At 46.8% G+C, this 26000-nt stretch overlaps 1 protein-coding gene across 14 annotated transcripts in view; it reads right to left on the minus strand.

The window, feature by feature from the left end:
• LOC110527298 (arf-GAP with GTPase, ANK repeat and PH domain-containing protein 1) overlaps positions 1–26000 on the minus strand; it is a 263886-nt gene that overhangs the window by 192896 nt on the left and 44990 nt on the right. For 8 of the 14 annotated variants that reach the window (XM_090239778.1, XM_090239779.1, XM_090239776.1 and 5 more), the window contains exon 1: positions 10281–13350. The exons of the other annotated variants lie outside the window; for them this stretch is intronic. In XM_090239778.1, the coding sequence (XP_090095904.1) occupies positions 10281–11574 (1294 nt within the window). In that variant the 5' untranslated portion in view covers positions 11575–13350. Of the gene's footprint in view, positions 1–10280; positions 13351–26000 lie in introns of those variants that run through there. 14 annotated transcript variants of the gene reach the window in all.

Consider the following 26000-nt stretch of genomic DNA (forward strand, 5'->3'; position numbering starts at 1 on the left):
AGGAGAGAGGAACGACTCTGTGAGAGTGAGTAGGAGAGAGGAACGACTCCTCTTTGAGAATGAGTAGGAGAGAGGAACGACTCCTCTTTGAGAGTGAGTAGGAGAGAGGAACGACTCCTCTTTGAGAGTGAGTAGGAGAGAGGAACGACTCCTCTTTGAGAGTGAGTAGGAGAGAGGAACGACTCCTCTTTGAGAGTGAGTAGGAGAGAGGAACGACTCCTCTTTGAGAGTGAGTAGGAGAGAGGAACGACTCCTCTGGGTATATATATATATTTTTTTAACACTCACCAGGCTGCCTTTTGACACATGTCCTTCTCATCACTTCTGCATGGCTGTGGATGTAGGTCATACACCCCTAACACACACATTCCCTCCCTCTATAACCTGCCTTCCATATACACCCACTCATACTTGACACCATTAATTAGAGAGAGGTGGGGCTGGGAGTTGGGTTAGGGTGGGGCCAGAGGGAGGTGGGGCTGGGTTAGGGTGTGAATGGGGCCAGAGGGAGGTGGGGCTGGGTGTTGGGTTAGGGTGTGGATGGGGCCAGAGGGAGGTGGGGCTGGGTGTTGGGTTAGGGTGTGGGTGGCGCCAGAGGGAGGTGGGGCTGGGTGTTGGGTTAGGGTGTGGGTGGGGCCAGAGGGAGGTGGGGCTGAGTGTTGGGTTAGGGTGTGGGTGGGGCCAGAGGGAGGTGGGGCTGGGTTAGGGTGGGGCCAGAGGGAGGTGGGGCTGGGTTAGGGTGGGGCCAGAGGGAGGTGGGGCTGGGTTAGGGTGGGGCCAGAGGGAGGTGGGGCTGGGTGTGGGTGGCGCCAGAGGGAGATTTAATGGACTTTGATGACACCGTCCCTGATACGGCTAGGGGTGCATCCACATTGCCGGAATTCCTGAGACCCCCTTGAAGAGGGAACTGGCCAATAACAATACAGGGAGTCAAGAGCCTGATGTTTTTAGGGTTCTGCAGTCAGCCATCCAGCCAGCCAGTCAGAGAGGGCCTCTGGTCATACAGACACAGAGAGGGCCTCTGGTCATACAGACACAGAGAGGGCCTCTGGTCATACAGACACAGAGAGGGCCTCTGGTCATACAGACACAGAGAGGGCCTCTGGTCATACAGACACAGAGAGGGCCTCTGGTCATACAGACACAGAGAGGGCCTCTGGTCATACAGACACAGAGAGGGCCTCTGGTCATACAGACACAGAGAGGGCCTCTGGTCATACAGACACAGAGAGGGCCTCTGGTCATACAGACACAGAGAGGGCCTCTGGTCATACAGACACAGAGAGGGCCTCTGGTCATACAGACACAGAGAGGGCCTCTGGTCATACAGACACAGAGAGGGCCTCTGGTCATACAGACACAGAGAGGGCCTCTGGTCATACAGACACAGAGAGGGCCTCTGGTCATACAGACACAGAGAGGGCCTCTGGTCATACAGACACAGAGAGGGCCTCTGGTCATACAGACACAGAGAGGGCCTCTGGTCATACAGACACAGAGAGGGCCTCTGGTCATACAGACACAGAGAGGGCCTCTGGTCATACAGACACAGAGAGGGCCTCTGGTCATACAGACACAGAGAGGGCCTCTGGTCATACAGACACAGAGAGGGCCTCTGGTCATACAGACACAGAGAGGGCCTCTGGTCATACAGACACAGAGAGGGCCTCTGGTCATACAGACACAGAGAGGGCCTCTGGTCATACAGACACAGAGAGGGCCTCTGGTCATACAGACACAGAGAGGGCCTCTGGTCATACAGACACAGAGAGGGCCTCTGGTCATACAGACACAGAGAGGGCCTCTGGTCATACAGACACAGAGAGGGCCTCTGGTCATACAGACACAGAGAGGGCCTCTGGTCATACAGACACAGAGAGGGCCTCTGGTCATACAGACACAGAGAGGGCCTCTGGTCATACAGACACAGAGAGGGCCTCTGGTCATACAGACACAGAGAGGGCCTCTGGTCATACAGACACAGAGAGGGCCTCTGGTCATACAGACACAGAGAGGGCCTCTGGTCATACAGACACAGAGAGGGCCTCTGGTCATACAGACACAGAGAGGGCCTCTGGTCATACAGACACAGAGAGGGCCTCTGGTCATACAGACACAGAGAGGGCCTCTGGTCATACAGACACAGAGAGGGCCTCTGGTCATACAGACACAGAGAGGGCCTCTGGTCATACAGACACAGAGAGGGCCTCTGGTCATACAGACACAGAGAGGGCCTCTGGTCATACAGACACAGAGAGGGCCTCTGGTCATACAGACACAGAGAGGGCCTCTGGTCATACAGACACAGAGAGGGCCTCTGGTCATACAGACACAGAGAGGGCCTCTGGTCATACAGACACAGAGAGGGCCTCTGGTCATACAGACACAGAGAGGGCCTCTGGTCATACAGACACAGAGAGGGCCTCTGGTCATACAGACACAGAGAGGGCCTCTGGTCATACAGACACAGAGAGGGCCTCTGGTCATACAGACACAGAGAGGGCCTCTGGTCATACAGACACAGAGAGGGCCTCTGGTCATACAGACACAGAGAGGGCCTCTGGTCATACAGACACAGAGAGGGCCTCTGGTCATACAGACACAGAGAGGGCCTCTGGTCATACAGACACAGAGAGGGCCTCTGGTCATACAGACACAGAGAGGGCCTCTGGTCATACAGACACAGAGAGGGCCTCTGGTCATACAGACACAGAGAGGGCCTCTGGTCATACAGACACAGAGAGGGCCTCTGGTCATACAGACACAGAGAGGGCCTCTGGTCATACAGACACAGAGAGGGCCTCTGGTCATACAGACACAGAGAGGGCCTCTGGTCATACAGACACAGAGAGGGCCTCTGGTCATACAGACACAGGAAGACTAAAGTGAGTCGCCAGCTCTAAATGGAACAACACACTTCCTCTATCATATCACACTTTCCACAAGTGGAAGAGGATGCAGAGGTGTGTGTGTGGAGTGTGTGAGGGAGAGATAAATCAAGCAGATGAATCAGTCGGTAGCTATGGATTAAAACATCCTTCTCTTCATGTTTGTGCCACCTGCACATCAAATCAAATCAAATTTTATTTGTCACATACACATGGTTAGCAGATGTTAATACGAGTGTAGCGAAATGCTTGTGCTTCTAGTTCCGACAATGCAGTAATAACAAGTAATCTAACTAACAATTCCAAAACTACTGTCTTGTACACAGTGTAAGGGGATAAAGAATATGTACATAAGGATATATGAATGAGTGATGGTACAGAGCAGCATAGGCAAGATACAGTAGATGGTATCGGGTACAGTATGTACAAATGAGATGACATTTTCCCTCACAGATGTATGTTGATAGACTGAAGAACTGCCAGCCTTCCTACAAGCCACAGACACCTCAGACAACAGCAGTAGGCTATATGAACCTCAGACAACAGCAGTAGACTATAAGAACCACAGACAACAGCAGTAGACTATAAGAACCACAGACAACAGCAGTAGACTATAAGAACCACAGACAACAGCAGTAGACTATATGAACCTCAGACAACAGCAGTAGACTATAAGAACCTCAGACAACAGCAGTAGACTATAAGAACCACAGACAACAGCAGTAGACTATAAGAACCACAGACAACAGCAGCGGCCTATAAGAACCACAGACAACAGCAGTAGACTATAAGAACCACAGACAACAGCAGTAGACTATAAGAACCACAGACAACAGCAGTAGACTATATGAACCTCAGACAACAGCAGTAGACTATATGAACCACAGACAACAGCAGTAGACTATATGAACCTCAGACAACAGCAGTAGACTATAAGAACCACAGACAACAGCAGTAGACTATAAGAACCACAGACAACAGCAGTAGACTATAAGAACCACAGACAACAGCAGTAGACTATATGAACCACAGACAACAGCAGTAGACTATATGAACCTCAGACAACAGCAGTAGACTATATGAACCTCAGACAACAGCAGTAGACTATATGAACCTCAGACAACAGCAGTAGACTATAAGAACCACAGACAACAGCAGTAGACTATATGAACCTCAGACAACAGCAGTAGACTATAAGAACCACAGACAACAGCAGCGGCCTATAAGAACCACAGACAACAGCAGTAGACTATATGAACCACAGACAACAGCAGTAGACTATAAGAACCACAGACAACAGCAGTAGACTATATGAACCTCAGACAACAGCAGTAGACTATATGAACCTCAGACAACAGCAGTAGACTATAAGAACCACAGACAACAGCAGTAGACTATAAGAACCACAGACAACAGCAGTAGACTATAAGAACCACAGACAACAGCAGTAGACTATATGAACCTCAGACAACAGCAGTAGACTATATGAACCACAGACAACAGCAGTAGACTATAAGAACCTCAGACAACAGCAGTAGACTATATGAACCTCAGACAACAGCAGTAGACTATAAGAACCACAGACAACAGCAGTAGACTATAAGAACCACAGACAACAGCAGTAGACTATATGAACCTCAGACAACAGCAGTAGACTATATGAACCTCAGACAACAGCAGTAGACTATATGAACCACAGACAACAGCAGTAGACTATAAGAACCACAGACAACAGCAGTAGACTATAAGAACCACAGACAACAGCAGTAGACTATATGAACCTCAGACAACAGCAGTAGACTATATGAACCACAGACAACAGCAGTAGACTATAAGAACCACAGACAACAGCAGTAGACTATATGAACCTCAGACAACAGCAGTAGACTATATGAACCACAGACAACAGCAGTAGACTATAAGAACCTCAGACAACAGCAGTAGACTATATGAACCTCAGACAACAGCAGTAGACTATATGAACCACAGACAACAGCAGTAGACTATAAGAACCTCAGACAACAGCAGTAGACTATATGAACCTCAGACAACAGCAGTAGACTATATGAACCTCAGACAACAGCAGTAGACTATATGAACCACAGACAACAGCAGTAGACTATATGAACCTCAGACAACAGCAGTAGACTATATGAACCTCAGACAACAGCAGTAGACTATAAGAACCACAGACAACAGCAGTAGACTATATGAACCTCAGACAACAGCAGTAGACTATAAGAACCTCAGACAACAGCAGTAGACTATATGAACCACAGACAACAGCAGTAGACTATATGAACCTCAGACAACAGCAGTAGACTATATGAACCACAGACAACAGCAGTAGACTATATGAACCTCAGACAACAGCAGTAGACTATATGAACCACAGACAACAGCAGTAGACTATATGAACCTCAGACAACAGCAGTAGACTATATGAACCTCAGACAACAGCAGTAGACTATATGAACCTCAGACAACAGCAGTAGACTATATGAACCTCAGACAACAGCAGTAGACTATATGAACCTCAGACAACAGCAGCGGCCTATAAGAACCACAGACAACAGCAGTAGACTATATGAACCACAGACAACAGCAGTAGACTATATGAACCTCAGACAACAGCAGTAGACTATATGAACCTCAGACAACAGCAGCGGCCTATAAGAACCACAGACAACAGCAGTAGACTATATGAACCTCAGACAACAGCAGTAGACTATAAGAACCACAGACAACAGCAGTAGACTATAAGAACCTCAGACAACAGCAGTAGACTATAAGAACCTCAGACAACAGCAGTAGACTATAAGAACCACAGACAACAGCAGTAGACTATATGAACCTCAGACAACAGCAGTAGACTATATGAACCACAGACAACAGCAGTAGACTATAAGAACCACAGACAACAGCAGTAGACTATATGAACCTCAGACAACAGCAGTAGACTATAAGAACCACAGACAACAGCAGTAGACTATAAGAACCACAGACAACAGCAGTAGACTATATGAACCTCAGACAACAGCAGTAGACTATATGAACCACAGACAACAGCAGTAGACTATAAGAACCACAGACAACAGCAGTAGACTATAAGAACCACAGACAACAGCAGTAGACTATATGAACCTCAGACAACAGCAGTAGACTATATGAACCACAGACAACAGCAGTAGACTATAAGAACCACAGACAACAGCAGTAGACTATATGAACCTCAGACAACAGCAGTAGACTATATGAACCACAGACAACAGCAGTAGACTATAAGAACCTCAGACAACAGCAGTAGACTATATGAACCTCAGACAACAGCAGTAGACTATATGAACCACAGACAACAGCAGTAGACTATAAGAACCTCAGACAACAGCAGTAGACTATATGAACCTCAGACAACAGCAGTAGACTATATGAACCTCAGACAACAGCAGTAGACTATATGAACCACAGACAACAGCAGTAGACTATATGAACCTCAGACAACAGCAGTAGACTATATGAACCTCAGACAACAGCAGTAGACTATAAGAACCACAGACAACAGCAGTAGACTATATGAACCTCAGACAACAGCAGTAGACTATAAGAACCTCAGACAACAGCAGTAGACTATATGAACCACAGACAACAGCAGTAGACTATATGAACCTCAGACAACAGCAGTAGACTATATGAACCACAGACAACAGCAGTAGACTATATGAACCTCAGACAACAGCAGTAGACTATATGAACCTCAGACAACAGCAGTAGACTATATGAACCTCAGACAACAGCAGCGGCCTATAAGAACCACAGACAACAGCAGTAGACTATATGAACCTCAGACAACAGCAGTAGACTATATGAACCACAGACAACAGCAGTAGACTATATGAACCTCAGACAACAGCAGTAGACTATATGAACCTCAGACAACAGCAGTAGACTATATGAACCTCAGACAACAGCAGTAGACTATATGAACCTCAGACAACAGCAGTAGACTATATGAACCTCAGACAACAGCAGCGGCCTATAAGAACCACAGACAACAGCAGTAGACTATATGAACCACAGACAACAGCAGTAGACTATATGAACCTCAGACAACAGCAGTAGACTATATGAACCTCAGACAACAGCAGCGGCCTATAAGAACCACAGACAACAGCAGTAGACTATATGAACCTCAGACAACAGCAGTAGACTATAAGAACCACAGACAACAGCAGTAGACTATAAGAACCTCAGACAACAGCAGTAGACTATAAGAACCTCAGACAACAGCAGTAGACTATAAGAACCACAGACAACAGCAGTAGACTATATGAACCTCAGACAACAGCAGTAGACTATAAGAACCACAGACAACAGCAGTAGACTATATGAACCTCAGACAACAGCAGTAGACTATATGAACCACAGACAACAGCAGTAGACTATAAGAACCACAGACAACAGCAGTAGACTATATGAACCTCAGACAACAGCAGTAGACTATAAGAACCACAGACAACAGCAGTAGACTATAAGAACCACAGACAACAGCAGTAGACTATATGAACCACAGACAACAGCAGTAGACTATAAGAACCACAGACAACAGCAGTAGACTATATGAACCACAGACAACAGCAGTAGACTATATGAACCACAGACAACAGCAGTAGACTATAAGAACCACAGACAACAGCAGTAGACTATATGAACCACAGACAACAGCAGTAGACTATAAGAACCACAGACAACAGCAGTAGACTATAAGAACCACAGACAACAGTAGCGGACTATAAGAACCACAGACAACAGCAGTAGACTATAAGAACCACAGACAACAGCAGTAGACTATAAGAACCACAGACAACAGCAGTAGACTATAAGAACCTCAGACAACAGCAGTAGACTATAAGAACCTCAGACAACAGCAGTAGACTATAAGAACCACAGACAACAGCAGTAGACTATATGAACCTCAGACAACAGCAGTAGACTATAAGAACCACAGACAACAGCAGTAGACTATATGAACCTCAGACAACAGCAGTAGACTATATGAACCACAGACAACAGCAGTAGACTATAAGAACCACAGACAACAGCAGTAGACTATATGAACCTCAGACAACAGCAGTAGACTATAAGAACCACAGACAACAGCAGTAGACTATAAGAACCACAGACAACAGCAGTAGACTATATGAACCACAGACAACAGCAGTAGACTATAAGAACCACAGACAACAGCAGTAGACTATATGAACCACAGACAACAGCAGTAGACTATATGAACCACAGACAACAGCAGTAGACTATAAGAACCACAGACAACAGCAGTAGACTATATGAACCACAGACAACAGCAGTAGACTATAAGAACCACAGACAACAGCAGTAGACTATAAGAACCACAGACAACAGTAGCGGACTATAAGAACCACAGACAACAGCAGTAGACTATAAGAACCACAGACAACAGCAGTAGACTATATGAACCACAGACAACAGCAGTAGACTATATGAACCACAGACAACAGCAGTAGACTATATGAACCTCAGACAACAGCAGTAGACTATATGAACCTCAGACAACAGCAGTAGACTATATGAACCTCAGACAACAGCAGCGGCCTATAAGAACCACAGACAACAGCAGTAGACTATAAGAACCACAGACAACAGCAGTAGACTATAAGAACCACAGACAACAGCAGTAGACTATATGAACCACAGACAACAGCAGTAGACTATATGAACCTCAGACAACAGCAGTAGACTATATGAACCTCAGACAACAGCAGTAGACTATATGAACCTCAGACAACAGCAGTAGACTATAAGAACCACAGACAACAGCAGTAGACTATAAGAACCACAGACAACAGCAGTAGACTATATGAACCACAGACAACAGCAGTAGACTATAAGAACCACAGACAACAGCAGTAGACTATAAGAACCTCAGACAACAGCAGTAGACTATAAGAACCACAGACAACAGCAGTAGACTATAAGAACCACAGACAACAGCAGTAGACTATATGAACCACAGACAACAGCAGTAGACTATATGAACCTCAGACAACAGCAGTAGACTATAAGAACCACAGACAACAGCAGTAGACTATAAGAACCACAGACAACAGCAGTAGACTATATGAACCTCAGACAACAGCAGTAGACTATAAGAACCTCAGACAACAGCAGTAGACTATATGAACCTCAGACAACAGCAGTAGACTATAAGAACCACAGACAACAGCAGTAGACTATAAGAACCACAGACAACAGCAGTAGACTATAAGAACCACAGACAACAGTAGCGGCCTATAAGAACCACAGACAACAGCAGTAGACTATAAGAACCACAGACAACAGCAGTAGACTATAAGAACCACAGACAACAGCAGTAGACTATATGAACCACAGACAACAGCAGTAGACTATAAGAACCTCAGACAACAGCAGTAGACTATATGAACCACAGACAACAGCAGTAGACTATAAGAACCTCAGACAACAGCAGTAGACTATATGAACCTCAGACAACAGCAGTAGACTATATGAACCTCAGACAACAGCAGTAGACTATATGAACCACAGACAACAGCAGTAGACTATATGAACCACAGACAACAGCAGTAGACTATATGAACCTCAGACAACAGCAGTAGACTATATGAACCTCAGACAACAGCAGTAGACTATAAGAACCTCAGACAACAGCAGTAGACTATAAGAACCTCAGACAACAGCAGTAGACTATAAGAACCTCAGACAACAGCAGTAGACTATATGAACCTCAGACAACAGCAGTAGACTATATGAACCTCAGACAACAGCAGTAGACTATATGAACCTCAGACAACAGCAGTAGACTATAATGAAAGATCAACGCCAGCAGCAGGCATCAGAGAGACAGGAGAAACGTCACCCTCCTGTCCTAAACAAATAATGGTCTTCTACCATCAAACAGAGATCCTGGCCCTTCACCCCTCAGCTCTACAAACAGCAGAGAGATATCCTGGCCCTTCACCCCTCAGCTCTACAAACAGCAGAGATATCCTGGCCCTTCACCCCTCAGCTCTACAAACAGCAGAGATATCCTGGCCCTTCACCCCTCAGCTCTACAGACAGCAGAGAGATATCCTGGCCCTTCACCCCTCAGCTCTACAGACAGCAGAGAGATATCCTGGCCTTTAACCCCTCAGCTCTACAAACAGCAGAGATATCCTGGCCCTTCACCCCTCAACTCTACAGACAGCAGAGAGACGGAGAGATGTAGAGGGAGGCAGAGAGAGAGGCAGAGAGAGGGGAGAGGCGCAGGACAAAAACAATCCGTGGACCCTGTAGCTTCAACTGGTGTGTGTGTGTGTAAAGAAAAGCATCCTTTACCCTCTGACGACAGGCCGCCTCCTCCGTTAACACTCTCTGTGCTGGACTGGGAGTAGGCCATGGGGCCGCTCCTCTTCCCCTTCCTGAGGGAGCGGTTAGTGCTGGGGCTGCCCACCGGAGTGGAGGTAGACACCATCCCTCCATCCTTCCTGGAGAAGATACCGCTGAAGAACCTGACCAGCCGCCGGTCCGAGCCACTGGAGCGGCAGCCGGTGCCTCTCAGAAACCCCTCCTTCTCTGACACACTCTTCATGGAAAGAGTGATCAGATCGCTGTTGTCCAATGTGCGGTTTTTGCCTCTCGCTCGTTCCCAGCGGCTCAGCTCCGTCATTGAGTCAGTCTTGTTAAGGACAGCCCCGACTTCTAACGTGTTTCGTTTAGGAGGTCCCGTCTCATCGTAAGCCGGGTTCTGGAGGACTGTGGACTGGGGGGTCTGGTTGTCGTCCCCGGCTGTTCCTTCCCCGCGGCCGACACACCCAGAGCTGCTGTGGTGCTGGTCTTTGGAGAGGGTCCGGATGCGGAGCAGTTCTCCACCCGTCCAGTGGCGGAAACTGAAGCTGCGGCGAAGCAGGCTGGGGTGGCTCTTCAGTGGCGGCGTCTCGGGAGAGGCCTTGACGGCTCTTCCGTTACTTTTGGACGCACACGACTTGTCCTTACCCCCGTCCCCATTAGTTGGAGCATCACTGCCCTTGTCCTCTGTGCTCTTGGCTTTCAGAAGTCTTTTCTTCTGATCAACACTCCCATTCTCACCGTAGGAAGCAGATGTTGTCAAGGTTTTTTCAGTCTCCGTGCAAATATCCCCCTCAAGCCTCGAGTCAGTTTCAGTGCTTTCCTGTGTCCAGCTTATCCCCTGTGATTTCTTCTGACTCTGCGGTGACATGGTCTCCTCTGAGGCCTGGCTGTTGTTACCAGGCTCTGTGGAGGGGCTAGTTTCCTTCAACTCTTTATGCAACTGATGCGCCTTTTTCATTTTAAGCCTTCCCAGTTCTAATTGTCCGGTGCTGAATGTCCTGAAATTTCTCATGTAGTTGTGTGAGTGGAACTCGTCGCTTTCATCCTCAACTTCTTTCAGCTCCTCCAGCAGACAACTCCTCTGGAGCTCCGAGGAGACCTCGCGACGGTAAGCGCCCACGTTGGGGTTCTCGAGACGTCGTGGTCCAGAGCTCCCGCAGCTAACCCCATCCTCCTCCTCCAAGCTCTCTTTCTTTACCAAGGTGAGAGAGATCCGGTACACTGTTTTCCTTTGTGGCGTTCCTCGCTCCATCCTTTCTATATTACCGTCAAGAAGGTACATTCTCTAGGGACACGAACTGAATTGGGAGCTACGGAATAGGCTACAGGAGTGGGACATACGTTACTTTGAATGGAAAAATGACTTACAGACACTGGTCCTTTGATGTCGTCTAGTAATAAGGAAGTAATAGTAGGCTATTTGTAATAATACTATAATTAAACGCGTACTATATTAAATTAGTTACACTACTAAATTAATATTAAATATCAAAACAATTTACTTATCCAGATGTGCAAAAGGGCATGAGAATTCGACGCAGGAAATGAATTCCTTTCACATCCCGGTGGATTTATAAAACTGGCAACAAATGTAATGTAGGAACTAAACAAGCACCGCGTCTTCATTTAGGGCATGTCCGGCTTCTCTCCCTCTCAAAATGCATCGCTTGTGCAAAAAAATGCCCACGGTTCTTTACGAGACTGCAGTCGCTTACAGAGTAATTTGTTGTCACAGCAAACAAAACAAATATTACTGGTTCAGGCAGCAGAGTTTCCGGGTGTATTGCTTCAAGATCCACCACGACAGTATTCCCATTATTGTAGAGTAATATTATTACATCGCTGTATTCCTCCAAGCGAAGTGAGTGTGTTGTCTCCCATTGTGTTCGCGCGCATCTCCCGCAGCGAAGCCAGCTTGCCTTAGGAACATTGATTTAGTGGTTTTGTTTTCAACCCCAGTGTCCGATTGTGATTGAAATGGGGGAATTTATAGCCAAAACCAAGCTTCCCCAATCCCTCACTCACACACGGTTATCCTGAGAACGCGAGGAAACGTAGCCACGGTCCCATATCCTTTTCCCCCTCCACCTCTCTCCTCACTTCACACTCAAGAGGGACACGGATCATCCAGCAAGAACCCAGGATTAGAAACAAAACACGAATCGGATTTCAAACATGGAATGGAACGAATTCACAGGCGGATAGCTGGCGTTTCAAAACGGTTTATATAGATATTACGAGTAATTTAGGGTTGCCCAGGCCTCTACAATAAACAAAAGACGTGTTTTATTTAAGAATTTAAAATGTGTAACAACTGTGTATTTACATAGGAACTAGGCGTATACTGTATATATGAGAACCACAGCAGTAATATATACCTAAAGAACAGTCTGGTTCATTCAGAGATAAAACAACCACCGGGAGAAAATGAGACATTGTGGCATTAATTTCACCTACATCCAAGGTCGATTGGACACGGTTATCAACACAAGGCTATCAGGTTGCTCAAAACAAACATTGGGAAATCCCACTCCGGGATTTACAGCATCTCACTGGTTCTCATTTAGGGGAGTGGCTTGTGCTTTTCTCTCTGTCCATCAGGATCTGTAAACCCACCTGGGCTGCCCCATCGATACTACTAGCGCCATAAGGATGAACGAAAGTGATATTACGAAAAAGGGAAACTATGGAATGATAACAATGACTACAACAGACTGATAACAATTCCAAACACATCAATATTCAAACGAGCTGTGCTCACTGCCGATAGATATTGTGGACATTGCAGAATTTAGTTGTATTGCTTCAAGGCTACTCTAGTCAACCAATGTGGCAGCAGCCTGATAAACGAGTCTACAAACAAAACAAACCACTGATATAACTGGGTACAGTCCTTGAGAATAATTGTCAAAGGTGAAACCTTATCAAATATGCTAATTGATACGGTCCAATCATTCACGGTTAGAATCATAGTTTGTAAAGCACTTAGCTAAACTACTGTACAACTAATTTCCTGACCAAACCGAATCCGCGCATATGTTGATTATCTCCACCAGAACCGTTCATGACATACAGGTTAAATAACCAAAACTAACTGTGAAACTAACTAACACACACACACACACATATATATATATATATATATATATATATATATACGGTATTTATATATATATACAGTATATCACAAGTGAGTACACCCCTCACATTTTTGTAAATATTTGAGTATATCTTTTCATGTGACAACACTGAAGAAATGACACTTTGCTACAATGTAAAGTAGTGAGTGTACAGCTTGTATAGGTACTACTACTAAAATTCTTTGCCATGAGGTGCCATGTTGAACTTCCAGTGACCAGTCAGTATGAGGGAGTGTGAGAGCGATGACACCAAATTTAACACACCTGCTCCCCATTCACACCTGAGACCTTGTAACACTAACGAGTCACATGACACCGGGGAGGGGAAACGTCTAATTGGGCCCAATTTGGACATTTTCACTTAGGGGTGTACTCACTTTTGTTGCCAGCGGTTTAGACATTAATGGCTGTGTGTTGAGTTATTTTGAGGGGACAGCAAATTTACACTGTTATACAAGCTGTACACTCACTACTTTACATTGTAGCAAAGTGTCATTTCTTCAGTGTTGTCACATGAAAAGATATACTCAAATATTTACAAAAATCACTTTTGTGATATACTGTATACACACACACACACACACACACACACACACACATACATACATACATACATTACATAGTACTTGTCAAAAGTTTGGACATACCTATTCATTCAAGGGTTTTTCTTTATTTTTACTATTTTCTACAATGTAGAATAATAGTGAAGACATCACAACTATGAAATAACACATATGGAATCATGTAACCACAAAGTGTTAAACAAATCAAATTATATTTGATTCTTCAAAGTAGCCACCCTTTGCCTTGACAGCTTGGCATTCTCTCAACCAGCTTCATGAGGTAGTTACCTGGAATGCATTTCAATTAACAGGTGTGCCTCAATTTCAAAGTTAATCTGTGGAATTTCTTTCCTTCTTAATGCGTTTGAGTTAATCAGTTGTGTTTTGACAAGGTAGGGGTGGTATACAGAAGATAGCCCTATTTGATAAAAGACACCAAGTCCATATTATGGCAAGAACAGCTCAAATAAGCAAAGAGAAATGACAGTCCATCATTACTTTAAGACATGAAGGTCAGTCAATCTGGAAAATTTCAAAAAACGTTGAACGTTTCTTCAAGTGCAGTCGCAGAAACCATCATGTGCAATGATGAAACTGGCTCTCATGAGGACCGCCACAGGAAAGGAAAACCCACAATAAACATTAGTTGATTGATGCTTTTTGTGAGAGGTTTAATGCTTTAATCATTTATTATTATACATTATATAAATAAGCACGTTTAATTTTGTCTGGCTTGCCGTTCGAAATAAAGTAAAATATTTTTTTCTCAAATAATTGTAACTTTTCAGGGTAAGCAGGGCCATAAGTAAATAGGTAAACTGGGATATGACTAAAGAATTAATCAGGGTGATTTCTCCACAAATCGACCTTTCCATGGTACCTTATCTATTTTTACTAATGTTCTGTTCAAATGTTTTGTAGTGAGTTCCTTTACTTCTTTAGGGATATGAATACTGAGCATGTCCACTTCAACGTCAGGCCATTTTATTGGTCAACTACACGGTAATGTCAAAGTAGGATTTTTTTATGAACCGATGCGTAATATTAATCATAGAGTGGTTGTAATCCTGAGGTTATTAAAATGATCTATGATGCTGTGCAGGGATCTAGATTGCGGATTTAAGAGGGAAGTTGAGTCATCAGTGTAAAATGACACCTTTGTTTTTAAGCCCTGGCTTTCTAGCCCCTCTATATTGTTGTTGGATCTGATTTTAACAGCCAACATTTCAATGGCCATAATAAATAGATATGCTGAATGTGGACAACCTTGTTTTACCAACTATATTCATTTGGGGAGAGTTCGAAACACATGAAAACATTAATGGACATTTAGCTAGCTTGCTGTTGCTAGCTAATTAATCCTGGGAGATAAACATTAGGCTGTTATTTAACCTGAAATGCATAATGGTCCTTGCTGGATCTTTGTAGAATTTTTCGTCATACAAAATTGTGTGTTCTCTACTCCGACAATTAATCCACAGATAAAAGGGGAAATCTAGTACGTTTTTAGCTAGTTTTCTTTGATTAATTTCTCCTCATTCATTCTTCTTCTGTGGATCTTATATGGCGGTTGGCAACCAACTTTAAGGTGCATTACCGCCACCAACTGGACTGGAGTGTGGACATAGTTCATTTTTTAAATGACACACATGGGTATGTGCTCGTAAAAACCAATGAGTAGAAGGGAGAGGCGGGACTTGCAACCAAGTTCTATTTTACCGCCTGGCTACACAGAGGTCCGTTGACGCACACGAGCAGTTTGGATGAAATTATAATAACATGTATATGTGTACATTTATTTTGCAACGCTCTCTCACGCCACACAGTCGGTTTGGTCAGCATGTAATGGAACGGTCATGCCTTGGCAGTCACACACAAGATTTTCAATTCAGCACTTCTCCCAGCCTCCAGTCAGCAACTCTTTCATCCTCTCCCTCACCCTTTCACCTCTCCCCCTCGCCTTTTGCCCTCTCTTCCCCCTTTCGCCCTCTCTTCCCCCTTTCGCCCTTTCTCCTGCCCTCCTGTTTCTTCCTCCCCCCTCACCCTTTCCCCTCACCTCTCCATTCCCCCCCCCCCCATCTCCCGCCTCACCCTTTCCCCTCACCATTCCCCCCCCCCCCCAACACCCATTTCCCCCAGCCTCCCTCCCCTCCCTCACCCAGTTTCCCCAGCCTCCCTCACCCAGTTTCCCCAGCCTCTCCCCTGGTCTCAAGGGAAGGTGCTGGTGTTGGAGATTACCTTCCTTATCTCGACCCTAAATCCCCCTCGTCTTCCTTTCGCTTTCAACTTCTCTCTGCTTGACATTTATGGATCATTATTTACATCAAGGGATGTAGTTGATCAGCTCCTATATGCCGTTTCCGTCCGTCCGTCCGTCCGTGCACACACACACACACACACACACACACACACACGACGTCTTCATCTTTCTCCCTGCTAGTCCTTTCATTCCCCTCTGTCTGCCTCCTCACCTTTACTGAAGAGAGGAAAATAAACCTATACAACATTAACAGGTCCAGTCAGCCTACAGCTTGACCAGACTGACAATGCCTCCAAACCAGTGTGTTTCCAGGTCATAGAGCCTATTTGTAACAGACAGAAACACCACATTGAATTGACTGGTTTGATTGCTAGCTTTAAAAGCATAAAGGTTATTGTTAAGTTGCACTTTTCTACATCACTGTAACCTCTGCCATTTTGACAGCGACAAAGCGCTCCAGTCCCACCAGGCTGGCGACTGTTCATCTCCAAAATAATTGAAGAGATTTAAACCTATTGGGTGAGCGCAGCCGCGGTGAACACTCCCACGAGGAAGCCAGGCAGAGAGAGAAGGTACAGTACACACCCAACCGTATTGTCTGCAAAGAACCGACTGATTTCAAACACACCTCATCACACTTTCATCACAGCCCTGCCCTGGCTGTCACAAGCAGCTAGACGCCTGAACGGGGGTGTAAAAACAACCGACAGGCCAGCGAGTCAAGCATGGCATCAAAAATATATTATATTAAGCCTAAAAAAATTGTTTTCACTTATTAAGCTAGTAGCTACCATGACCCTGAGGCTGGGTGTGTTCTGCAACAGCAAAGCAGGCTGGGGAAGTAAGTAACAGAGTGACTCTCTATTGTGACAATGCTGCCATCTGCATGCAGTACCTGAAGTCTAGTCTGAATCAATTCTCAGCATTTTGGTGGATTTGAAATTCACCATTTGAGTTCCAAGACAACAGCATGGTCAGTGACGACAATATCAGGAGGTAACACTGACAGGACACCACCACCTGCACTGCAGCCAAGCAACGTAATGACTTTTCACAGACACTTTTTTACAACTATAATCTGAAATGAATCGGGCTCCCAATTCCAAACATGCTCGAAGCACTATATTTAGTCAAGGATGACGTCGTCTCCCCTCTTATCTGATAACACAGGGTTCGGTCTAGGCCTGATCTCTCCCAAATAACACACCTGGAGCACACATCCACAGTACAGTTGGTGGTACGCTGACACAATACATATACATCCATCTCAAAGCACGGGTGTGTGTGTGTGAGTGTGTGTGTGCGTGTGTGTGTGTGCGTGTATAGATTCTCAGAGACAGTACAGACTGTGCTCTACTTATTCATAGTCTTAAAAGACGAAGGGGTTTGATCATTGCGGCTCAAACCATGAAAGAAGACTCTGAATGAAATAATGTTTGAAGTGTGCAGGAGAAGGAAGGGAGTTGAGAGGATAGGGGGGATGGGAGTGTTGCACCTGTCCTGTAGGCAGGAGTGTACACTATGCCCTCCACCACAATATAGTATGCACTTCTTCTTTGGGAATGTTGACAATATAGTGAAAAATACATATGATGAGCTGTATGAGTGACGAGTCCCAAAGCTCAGCAAAAGGCATCTTCTTTCTAAAAACTGACAGACCGATGTTTTTAGACAAGGCACTAAATACACTATATAGCCAAAAGTATGTGGACCCCCCTTCAAATTAGGGTATTTTGCCATTTGCTGAAATGTGAATCAAATTGAGCACGCAGCCAAGCAATCTCCATAGACAAACATTGGCAGTAGAATGGCTCTTACTGAAGAGCTCAGTGACTTTGAACTTGGCATCGTCATAGGATGCCACCTATCCAACAAGTCCGTTCGTCAAATTTCTGCCCAGCTGTCCCGGTCAACTGTAAGTGTTGTTATTGTGAAGTGATAAGGTCTAGGAGCAACAACGACTCAGCCGCAAAGTGATAGGGCACACAAGCTAACAGAACAGAACCGCCAAGAGCTGAAGCGCATTAAAATCACTCAACACCCACTACCGCGCTCCAAACTGCATCTGGAAGCAACGTCAGCACAAGAACTGTTTGTCGACAATAAATGTTTGTCGGGGGCTTCCTGAAATGTTTTTCCATGGTCGAGCAGCCGCACCCAATCCTAATATCACAATGCGCAATGCCAAGTGTCGGCTGGAGTGGTGTAAAGCTCGCCGCCATTGGCCTCTGGAGCAGTGGACAAGTGTTCTCTGGAGTGATGAATCACACTTCACCATCTGTCAGTCTGACGGACAAATCTGGGTTTGGTAGATGCCAGAAGAACACTACCTGACCCAATGCATAGTGCCAACTGTAAAGTTTGGTGGATGAAGAATAATGGTCTGGGGCTGCTTTACACAGTTCAGACTAGGCCCCTTAGTTCCAGTGAAGGGAAATCTTAACGCTACAGCATACAATTACACTCTAGACGATTCTGTACTTCCAACTTTGTGGCAACAGTTTGGGATAGGCCCTTTCCTATTTCAGCTTAACAATGCCCCTATGCACAAAGCGAGGTCCATATAAAAATGGTTTGTTGAGATCGATGTGGAAGAACTTGATTGGCCTGCACAGAGCTCTGACCTCAACCCCATCGAACACCTTTGGGATGAATTGGAACGCCGACTGAACCAGACCTAATCGTTTAACATCCGTGTCCGACCAGTGCTCCGACCAGTGTCCGACCAGTGCCCCATCGAACACCTTTGGGATGAATTGGAACGCCGACTGAACCAGACCTAATCGTTTAACATCCGTGTCCGACCAGGAAGCGAGACCCCGCAGAAATGTTCCAACATCTAGTGGAAAGCCTTCCCAGAAGGAAGGCTGTTGTCGCAGCAAAGGCGGGACCAACTCCATATTAATAATGCCAATGATCTTGGAATGAGATGGACTGTGTCCACATACTGTTAACCATGTAGTGTATGTAGGTGATTAGATGTGTGATCCTCTTCATTTTAACTGTGCACATTTGTCTTTTAAAGCTGACTTGCAGTGCATCATGGTTTCTTGAGAAACATAGTGTTACTGAGCCAGTTAGACAGACACCAGTCTAGAGACGGTGTCCCACCCCCCCTCCTCTCTCTCTGCCTGTGTGTGTGTGAGCGTTAAAACTCCACGGTGCGGCAGTGGCCCTTGGGGAGGGAGACTTTCATCTCAGATAAAAGGCTTAGTGAGAAAATCCCACTTTAGCAGACAGCTCTAGTAGCCCGGAGACAGCGATTTGATTAGCCCAGTGTTGGGAATATTCCTCCATGTTGGAGCCTGATAGGGACACAGTGTGTGTGTGTGTGTGTGTGTGTGTGTACGAGAACACAGGTGCAGAGTGCAGAACCAATACACAGCTCTGCATTGTTAACCCGGGCTGAGAGGTAATTGAGACAGAACACTGGACCAAGAGAACAGAGAAGTGTGGAGAAGAGTGTAAACATGACAGAGGAATGGAGGGAGGGAGAGAGGAAAACAGATAGGAATGGAGGGAGGGAGAGAGGAAAACAGATAGGAATGGAGGGAGGGAGAGAGGAAAACAGACAGAGGAATGGAGGGAGGGAGGAATGGAGGGAGGAATGGAGGGAGGGAGGAATGGAGGGAGGAATGGAGGGAGGGAGGGAGGGAGGGAGGGAGGGAGGGAGGGAGGGAGGGAGGGAGGGAGGGAGGGAGGGAGGGAGGGAGGGAGGGAGGGAGGGAGGGAGGGAGGGAAACAGACAGAGGAATGGAGGGAGGGAGGGAGGGAGGGAGGGAGGGAGGGAGGGAGGGAGGGAGGGAAACAGACAGGAATGGAGGGAGGGAGGGAGGGAGAGAGGAAAACAGACGGAGGGAGGGAGGGAGGGAGGGAGGGAGGGAGGGAGGGAGGGAGGGAGGGAGGAAAACAGACAGGAATGGAGGGAGGGAGGGAGGGAGAGAGGAAAACAGACGGAGGGAGGGAGGGAGGGAGGGAGGGAGGGAGGGAGGGAGGGAGGGAGGGAGGGAGGGAGGGAGGGAGGGAGGGAGGGAGGGAGGGAGGGAGGGAGGGAGGGAGGGAGGGAGGGAGAGAGGAAAACAGACGGAGGGAGCGAGGGAGGGAGGGAGGGAGGGAGGGAGGGAGGGAGGGAGGGAGGGAGGGAGGGAGGGAGGGAGGGAAACAGACAGAGATTAAGTGAGAGAGATACGGAGAGAGAAAAACTGCCTGTCCCTTGATAGGTTAAAACTGAAGAGTCAGCAACACACCATTCTTGAAGCAAATTAACAAACACAACCCCCCCCACACCCCTAAGGACAGGGAGGACTTGAATAATTGGTCCAAACAGAGTCCCGTGGCATGTGTGTTGGACAGACGATCTGTTAGAGCCTCTAATAAGGTCTTTCAACAGGCCCGTATAGTCCCTAATCCTCTACAATTCCCTGAAATAGAGCCTTATCACTGTCACCAGCCATGGTTCATTCAGCCTCCTCCTCATCCCTCACTATCACACCATCTCCACACTCCACAGACATATGTCTACTGCAGGGCAGGGTTGGAGCGAGGCTGATGATGATGAAGAACCTAAAGAGCCATAGATAACAACGTTGCTAAAAAACTTAAGTGATGCACAATGTCTTCTAGGGGGAGGACTTGTGTTGATCCCTGAACGCTGTCCTCCCCGGGCAGGCGGCCGGCTGCCATCCTTATGGCTGAATAACAAGTACATGTTGATTGGGAGGGAAGGAGTTTAGTGGGTCAGTACTGTCACTAGGATCAGGAGGTTGTACCAGACCCAATGGGAACTGGCCATGCAGCACTGGGGAAACAGAGCAGCCCTTTTAGGATTCTCTCTATTCAGACTCCTCCTCTCCTGTGCATGTGTGACAAGTCCCTTCTCCCCAGACGTTCACCCACTCTGCCACACACATGCAATATGTATACGACAGCCCACTCTACAGACAGCAGTGCAGAGACATGGCCGATTATACGAGGGGCACACACACACACACACACAAATAACATACTAACCAAATTCACATCCCGCAAATTGGCATTAATCAAATTGATATGTGGCATCGTACATGTGTTTGTGCTGCCTGGTACCCCCATCATCACTGTTAAAACACAGCTGTATTACTACTAGTAGTGAGATAATCTCCTGCTGGGTGACTCTCATCAAAGAAACAGGAAGTGATTCAGGGAGAGAGATGCCCCATGTTGTCTTTCATCCTCCCCCAAGAGGCCCCAAAAAATGGGTCAGTTAGTAGAGAGAGGAGCACACACCCTGCTGGCTGGTACACACACTGGCATGAACATACTACAGGCACGAATGCAGTCGCACACACAAGCACACAAATAGGCACTCTTCCGTTTTCTCTCCCTCTCTCACACACAAATAGGCACTCTTCTGTTCTCTCTCACACACACAAATAGGCACGCTTCTGTTCACACACACACACACACACACACACACACGCACACACGCACACACATACGATATTCATTGACAATCAGAGCTAATGCTTCTAACTTCCTGTCTTCTATAAGCACCACCATGTGGTCACTCCAGGACTGGCTGTTGTGCCTTCAACACGTTCTGTTGTCAAAGGGAGGAGTTGTGACTTACCTGTGATGAGGGCCGGCCCGGGCAGAGAGGACAGAGAACATAGGAAACAAAAGGAGGAAAAACACAATTTAGTGTTTATTCATTAAATTTATTCACATCAAAATCAGTCATTTATTCACACTTAGGTTTAATGGCACAAAAACAATTGCATGAACAGTTCAGACAAACCTCCAGACAGTCGACACAATAAGCTCTATCACCACTAGGCCTTGGTTAGCTTCCCGGGAAGACTTCATTACAAAAGTAAAGTATTATCAAAGACATGCTCTAGCCCAGGGCTCTCCAACCCTGTTTCTGAAGAACTACCATCCTATAGGTCCTCTCTCCAACCCTGTTTCTGAAGAACTACCATCCTATAGGTCCTCTCTCCAACCCTGTTTCTGAAGAACTACCATCCTATAGGTCCTCTCTCCAACCAGGTTCCTGGAGAACTACCATCCTATAGGTCCTCTCTCCAACCCTGTTCCTGGATAACTACCATCCTATAGGTCCTCTCTCCAACCCTGTTCCTGGAGAACTACCATCCTATAGGTCCTCTCTCCAACCCTGTTCCTGGAGAACTACCATCCTATAGGTCCTCTCTCCAACCCAGTTCCTGGAGAACTACCATCCTATAGGTCCTCTCTCCAACCCAGTTCCTGGAGAACTACCATCCTATAGGTCCTCTCTCCAACCCTGTTCCTGGAGAGCTACTGTGCTGTAGGTCCTCTCTCCAACCCTGTTCTCGGAGAGCTACTGTGCTGTAGGGCCTCTCTCCAACCCGGTTCCTGGAGAGCTACTGTGCTGTAGTTCCTCTCTCCAACCCTGTTCCCGGAGAGCTACTGTGCTGTAGGTCCTCTCTCCAACCCTGTTCCCGGAGAGCTACTGTGCTGTAGGTCCTCTCTCCAACCCTGTTCCCGGAGAGCTGCTGTCCTGTAGGTCCTCTCTCCAACCCTGTTCCTGGAGAGCTACTGTGCTGTAGGTCCTCTCTCCAACCCTGTTCCTGGAGAGCTACTGTGCTGTAGGTCCTCTCCAACCCTGTTCCTGGACAGCTACTGTGCTGTAGGTCCTCTCTCCAACACTAATCTAGCACACCTGATTCTAATAAACTGGTTGATAAGCTGAATCAGGTTAGTTACAACTGGGGTTGGAGCGAAAAGCTACAGGATACTAGTTCTCCAGGAACAGGGTAGACTAATTGCAAGACCTACGGTATGCTAAATAGTCAGACAACAAATGATGATGTGATTCTCAGTGTCTTCTCCCCAGCCACCATCTTCCCCCAAAGGCCATATTTCTCAGTGTGGTTAAACATGATTGTAACCTCTTCATATGGTGATCAAGTTTTCATGAGATGCTTAGCATGTACATAACACATTAATAAGGAGGCACCATGGAGGTGTCGGACTATCTGCTGATGAGTCCTGCACAACAAAACGATGACACGTCAGAGAGCCCTGCACACATTCAGAGCACCGGTGTGTGTGTGTGTGTGTGTGGACACATGCGTCTGACTCGGAGGCTAGACGCTCTGTCTTGATCGTCAAAGCGGAAGAGAGAGAGAGGGGAGCAGATGAACCACTGAATGAATAAAGAAAAGCGAGCAGACAAATGGAGAGACACAGAGAGAGAGAGACTAACACCAGACACCTTGACACGCCAACCCAGACTAAGGTCTGTTACCATGGTGACACAGTCTAGGGTCTGCACGCCACGGCTGGTTTGGCTCGCAGCGTGCAGAGTGGTGGAGCCGTGGCGACAAGGGGTCCCCAGGGGAGTGTGCCAACCACGTGCCCATGGGGAAGGGGAGGGCAGGCTAGGCTGCTGATCAACCTGGGGGAGGGGTGGGGGGCTTGTGTGCCCCTAAACACCCCCTTCCAAACACACACACACCCGTGCCAGCAGGCTCCCCCTAATCTCTGACCACAATACTAACCATATGCTGATCCTCTCCAACACAAAAGAACAGGCAGGGCAACAGATTATTATGTCAAACAAACTACGTGTCAAAGATCCCAAACAGCATCTTAACCCATTCATTCAAACACTTTGGGCTATTCAGAACACGGGTTGTGCTTTTAAACTAATCGTTCTAGAACAAGGGTTGTTTATCCTGGTCAAGTGGCTGGTTGGTGGTTTGGATCTAATGGCTCCAGAACAGGGGTTGTTTATCCTGGTCACCTGGCTGGTTGGTGGTTTGGATCTAATGGCTCCAGAACAGGGGTTGTTTATCCTGGTCAAGTGGCTGGTTGGTGGTTTGGATCTAATGGCTCCAGAACAGGGGTTGTTTATCCTGGTCAAGTGGCTGGTTGGTGATTTGGATCTAATGGCTCCAGAACAGGGGTTGTTTATCCTGGTCAAGTGGCTGGTTGGTGGTTTGGATCTAATGGCTCCAGAACAGGGGTTGTTTATCCTGGTCAAGTGGCTGGTTGGTGGTTTGGATCTAATGGCTCCAGAACAGGGGTTGTTTATCCTGGTCACCTGGCTGGTTGGTGGTTTGGATCTAATGGCTCCAGAACAAGGGTTGTTTATCCTGGTCAAGTGGCTGGTTGGTGGTTTGGATCTAATGGCTCCAGAACAAGGGTTGTTTATCCTGGTCACCTGGCTGGTTGGTGGTTTGGATCTAATGGCTCCAGAACAGGGGTTGTTTATCCTGGTCAAGTGGCTGGTTGGTGGTTTGGATCTAATGGCTCCAGAACAGGGGTTGTTTATCCTGGTCACCTGGCTGGTTGGTGGTTTGGATCTAATGGCTCCAGAACAGGGGTTGTTTATCCTGGTCACCGGGCTGGTTGGTGGTTTGGATCTAATGGCTCCAGAACAGGGGTTGTTTATCCTGGTCAAGTGGCTGGTTGGTGGTTTGGATCTAATGGCTCCAGAACAAGGGTTGTTTATCCTGGTCAAGTGGCTGGTTGGTGGTTTGGATCTAATGGCTCCAGAACAGGGGTTGTTTATCCTGGTCACCTGGCTGGTTGGTGGTTTGGATCTAATGGCTCCAGAACAAGGGTTGTTTATCCTGGTCACCTGGCTGGTTGGTGGTTTGGATCTAATGGCTCCAGAACAAGGGTTGTTTATCCTGGTCACCTGGCTGGTTGGTGGTTTGGATCTAATGGCTCCAGAACAGGGGTTGTTTATCCTGGTCAAGTGGCTGGTTGGTGGTTTGGATCTAATGGCTCCAGAACAAGGGTTGTTTATCCTGGTCACCTGGCTGGTTGGTGGTTTGGATCTAATGGCTCCAGAACAGGGGTTGTTTATCCTGGTCAAGTGGCTGGTTGGTGGTTTGGATCTAATGGCTCCAGAACAAGGGTTGTTTATCCTGGTCAAGTGGCTGGTTGGTGGTTTGGATCTAATGGCTCCAGAACAGGGGTTGTTTATCCTGGTCAAGTGGTTGGTTGGTGGTTTGGATCTAATGGCTCCAGAACAGGGGTTGTTTATCCTGGTCAAGTGGCTGGTTGGTGGTTTGGATCTAATGGCTCCAGAACAGGGGTTGTTTATCCTGGTCAAGTGGCTGGTTGGTGGTTTGGATCTAATGGCTCCAGAACGGGGGTTGTTTATCCTGGTCAAGTGGCTGGTTGGTGGTTTGGATCTAATGGCTCCAGAACAAGGGTTGTTTATCCTGGTCACCGGGCTGGTTGGTGGTTTGGATCTAATGGCTCCAGAACAGGGGTTGTTTATCCTGGTCAAGTGGCTGGTTGGTGGTTTGGATCTAATGGCTCCAGAACAGGGGTTGTTTATCCTGGTCAAGTGGCTGGTTGGTGGTTTGGATCTAATGGCTCCAGAACAAGGGTTGTTTATCCTGGTCAAGTGGCTGGTTGGTGGTTTGGATCTAATGGCTCCAGAACAGGGGTTGTTTATCCTGGTCAAGTGGCTGGTTGGTGGTTTGGATCTAATGGCTCCAGAACAGGGGTTGTTTATCCTGGTCACCCGGCTGGTTGGTGGTTTGGATCTAATGGCTCCAGAACAAGGCTTGTTTATCCTGGTCACCTGGCTGGTTGGTGGTTTGGATCTAATGGCTCCAGAACAGGGGTTGTTTATCCTGGTCAAGTGGCTGGTTGGTGGTTTGGATCTAATGGCTCCAGAACAGGGGTTGTTTATCCTGGTCAAGTGGCTGGTTGGTGGTTTGGATCTAATGGCTCCAGAACAGGGGTTGTTTATCCTGGT

The sequence above is a fragment of the Oncorhynchus mykiss genome, chromosome 7 (genome assembly GCF_057628025.1).
Source record: "Oncorhynchus mykiss isolate SJ-2025 chromosome 7, ASM5762802v1, whole genome shotgun sequence".
Lineage (NCBI taxonomy): Eukaryota > Metazoa > Chordata > Actinopteri > Salmoniformes > Salmonidae > Oncorhynchus > Oncorhynchus mykiss.